We start from the raw sequence: 4,645 nt of genomic DNA on the forward strand, positions 1-4,645 counted from the left end.
AGACACAAATCAATAAATTCTCAAGAAATGCTTGTCACAACCTATAGGCATAATATTTCATCGTTTGCATATGTTGAAAAACAAATGATTTACAAGAAAACTTATGATTGAGGATGATGCACAACAAAATCTCGAACATTCTTAAAACTAGAACGACATGGAATATGGAGCTTGATTACTTATTTTCTTGTGGTTTCTTATCATCCCCTTTCTTGTCTTCCTTTGCTGGCCCGACGGCCAGAATGTCAACTTTCCCCACTTTTTTCAGACTCTTCACCAGAGCTACTGCATCCATTTCTCCTACCACCGTCAGCTTCTGATCTTTTAAATCAGCAGCAATGGAATCCACCCCTAGAGCATGGTTAAGATCAGATACAATGTTTAAATCTACCTGTTTGTGCAGAACTTAACAGAAAAGGATGTGTTATTGCGACGAAACTCGTGGATTCGGGAAAAAGAAACAGTGTGTGAAACATTTGTACGTCTAAGGGGCATATGAATCCCTTTCTCGGGTGATCTTAGTTTCCTTCAAGAAATTAATTAGCCTGATGTTATGGTCTTTATCACCCTTAGTTTTTTTTGCTAAAAATATAGGTTTCACCGCTAATGCGTATAAAAAGATGGGATTGAATTCGATAGTACCGAAAATATCAGCAACTGCCTCTATAGCTTTCTGCTTGGTCCTCTCATCGGACATGGTCATGACTTTGAGAACTACCTTCTGTTGCATGAAAATTAGATGAAAAAAATTCTTGAATCTGCATTTTAATTTTGATCGAAACATGTAACTATAGTATATACTCTTGTTCTGTAAATAAAGGCAATACCTGAGCAGCCATCCGAGGGGAGGAGCAATGGAGCAAGGAATTTTAAAGGGGAATAACAGTTGTGTGATCTTAAAGATTGAAACGTATGCGTTGTGTGCATATAATTATTATATTTATGAAATTCAAATTTGAATAAGTAGTTATGTAATTTAGCTTGAAATAAATTAATGAAATAATGGTGATATTGTAACAAGTTTAAAAATTAATGCCATTTTTGTCATTGATGATATGGCGATCAAATTGAAAGCTACATATAAACATAGATATATTATTAATACATATTAGTTTAACAAATATGGCCACTTTGCAAAACTATAGAATGTTGGTCTCATGTGCGGCATCTTCACATATAAATATGAAAATAACAAATAGAATTAGATACCGAGATCTACGTAGAAAACCCTTAAAAATTATTAGGGTAAAAACTACGGGTAAGATGAAAAGAATTCCACTATAGTATTTTATAGTGCACAACCACCCATTGTGTTTCCGAATAGAACATACACTCTCTTAATACAGAAAAAAAACTCCTCACAAATATTATAGTACACACATTCAAATAAGTATATGTTGAGATGAGAGAAACTCAAGAATGAGATGATTTCAGAATGATGGGAATGAGCTCTATTTATAGAGTTCCTTGCCTACGTGAAAACACGTACGTTGGACATGAGACTTTTGTGGCCTTTCAGGTGCGGGTAGACTAGGAAATCTAGGCGGTTGTGCATCCTTCTTTTTATCTCTGATTCTCTTCAAGTAATCCCCGAATTTCTTTGTGATATAGGCGATGGAGTCCTCGCAAAGATCTGATTCATTAACTTCTTGGGATATTTGAAGGAGATCATTATAGGAGTCGTTTGAGACTTGGAAGGCAATCGTCTTACCCTTTTCTTTCTTCTGCATGTCCATGTTCATCTCAAAGGTGCGTAGGGAACTAATCAGGTCTTCCAAAGCCATCTGAGACGTGTCCTTAGCCTCGTCTATTGCACAGATTTTTACGTTGAACCTTTCAGGCAAAGAGCAGAGAACCTTGCTAACTAATCGTTCATTAGAGATAGGGTCCCCTAAACTGAACGCTTCATTAGCAATTTCTGGCAAGCGACGATCATAATCCAATATGTTCTCGGATTCTTCCATCCTCATAGTTTCAAACTTGGAAGTAAGCATCCTTTGTCTAGTTCGCCGCACACTCTCAGAACCTTCACAGTGTCTTTGGAGGATATCCCATGCATCCTTAGCAGAAATACAATTTGTAATCAACCCAAACATGTTCATGTCAACCTATTAGAAGATCGCGTTCAAGGCCTTTGAGTTGTAGTTGGAAATTTGCACTTCATCGGTGGTCCAGTCACTTTTTGGTTTTACCAAACTATCACCATCTTCATCTACCCTTCTTGGCGGAGTCCATCCATTGATAACACGCTGCCAAGCCCGTTCATCTATGGATTTTATGTAATATCTGATTTTAAATTTCCATAGACTATAGTTGGTTCCGTCTAGGATTGGTGGCCGAAGTGCGGTGTTCGCGAGTGATGCATCCATTTAAATAATTCATGTCAAACAAAACCAAAACCAGAATCAGCACTTAGTATATCAAGCGAAGGCTCTGATACCACTTGATAGATATTGTGTTGTTCGACAGATAATAAAATATATCTAATATAACCAAATCAGTATAAGGTGCATATTCGTGTTTTATCAGAATTAAATGTTGTGTCAGATGTTACAACATCTCGGACAACATGCAGCGGAAAATTAAAGTTTGTAACACAAATTTACTTAAAATAAAAGCGATGGACAAGATTGAATATGCACAAGTATAAATACTCGTGCGGTGCCTCAAGGCAAAAATTAATCACTAGAAAACCAAAACGTTTACAAAAACCTATCACTAGTGATTTTCACGAAAATCAATTCCCTCAACACTTTGAGAAAATAAAGCTTTCTTTAAAAAACTAACAATATTAAAACGTGAATAAGAAAGCAAAAGAAGCGTGTGCCAAAAACTAGAGTCACAGAAACACTCTTCAGCCAACTTCGTCACGGATGTTGTCTGCAGATGTTTCCAACATTCGATGGCAACACGTCCGACGGCAATCTCCAAAGCAGCAGCAACGTTTGTGTTCTTTTCTCTGAAACTCACAATGTGCAATGTGCGTGTATAATGTCGAGATGAAGAAGCCGCAACAAAGTCTTTGTTTCTCTTATTTATAGATCTTCTCTCTCCTAGAGTTTATCTCAACACGGAAACCTATTCAACAAGGAAAAATAAGAGTTTAATAGAAGCAAAACTCTTCTTAAATCTTGATACCATATCATATCAATATTTGCATAATTATCTCATTAAATACCATATTGTCTAGAAATGCAAAATTACAATAAATATTAACCAAATCAAATTAATCATGGAAAAGATAATATTAGGGAAATTATTTTAAGTTACGAAATCATATTAATCAGAGAAAATATATTTCCCTTCAATCTGCTTGAAGACATTAACCCTAGACTAATATCTATTTCTTCCAATCTGACAAAACTACAGTGTGGACAGTTAGACTCCTATACTGCAGTTGAAAATTTCAAAGAGAAGCTAATACTCATGGAATTGTCTTTGCTTTAAACACATATCAAGATGTCTTCATGCACTTGAAGCATATCAAGAAAATGAATATTGAATCTGCATATTCTCTTGGAGGACAAATCTAGACTAGCAATTTATAGCTATCCTCCAAGATTGACGAAGTAAACTCTCAACTTACTTCCAAAATGGATGGAGTAAGTGCTCAGTTAGGTGAAGTGCATCACATTATGAAAACACCATGTGGTATTGACAAAAAAAAAAGATTGAGACAAAAGAAGACTAAAAATCTAATCATTCTAATGAATCTGTTAACAAGAAATAACCTTCCAAGTCAACTGAATCTAGCAAACACTCCGGATTTTTCAAAGAACATCACAAAAAATTGTGCTTAGATCAGTTTTAGTCTTTTAGCTTTTCCATTTATCAGTTTATCAGAATAATTGTATAATAATTTCAACATTTCAGATTTATATGAATTCAGTCGTTCTCATGGGCACATTTTGTCAATCATCAAAAAAGAAAAAATTGTTTGATCAATTAAGTTTCGATAAATTATGGAATTTTATAAATTCAATCCAAATTGAATTCATAAGCGAAAATGATTATTCATATGTTAACGTTTCCCCAGCCGAACTGATTGCCAAGAAGAACTGATATTCTAAAGGCCTAAGCGGTATCAAAGCATAGCTGATGGAAGATTACAAATTCAAGGGACACCGATTCAAAAACAACTAATGACCCTAAGTTAATCAGTCAAGCTTTGTAGCAGACATTATATGAAGATATCCATGACATTCCTTAAGGATCAGAGCATAACTGATACATATGATAAAGTTGCCATAACGGTTTTTTAAATCCGTTGAAATGTTAGAGTCCATGCGCACTACTAGAAGTATACTATCTGTCAGAAAAAATGATGACATAGGACATGTCCATATTTTGGAACAACTATCAGATTAAAAAAAAATGACAATTGAAATCGAAACCACTAAATAGATTAGTTGGATGGACTTTCAAGCTCTACACGATTTTTTGAATCATCAAGTATTATTCTGAGTTTCAAGTTCTTGAGAGCCTAACTGATCAAGAAAATCTTTCAGCACACACTTAATTTATTCTATATGAATCATTTTGTGCTAGTATTTCTTTGAGATGTATGTTTAATTGACAGTAAGAGTTTTACTGTTCATTTTGCTTAAGTTTGTGAGAAATCTAGGAGTTTCATTAGGCCAGATAT

General features: G+C 34.8%; 1 protein-coding gene across 1 annotated transcript; it reads right to left on the minus strand.

The window, feature by feature from the left end:
• On the minus strand, positions 1 to 928 carry LOC142531618 (heavy metal-associated isoprenylated plant protein 12-like). Its single transcript, XM_075637823.1, has 3 exons — positions 828 to 928; positions 643 to 721; positions 1 to 351 (listed from the first exon to the last, which is right to left on the minus strand). The coding sequence occupies exons 1-3, from the start codon at positions 837 to 839 to the stop codon at positions 176 to 178; spliced, it is 267 nt and encodes an 88-aa protein (XP_075493938.1). The 5' UTR covers positions 840 to 928; the 3' UTR covers positions 1 to 175.
• Between the last annotated feature and the right edge of the window lie 3,717 nt (positions 929 to 4,645).

This window comes from Primulina tabacum, chromosome 17, assembly GCF_025594145.1.
Source record: "Primulina tabacum isolate GXHZ01 chromosome 17, ASM2559414v2, whole genome shotgun sequence".
NCBI lineage: Eukaryota > Viridiplantae > Streptophyta > Magnoliopsida > Lamiales > Gesneriaceae > Primulina > Primulina tabacum.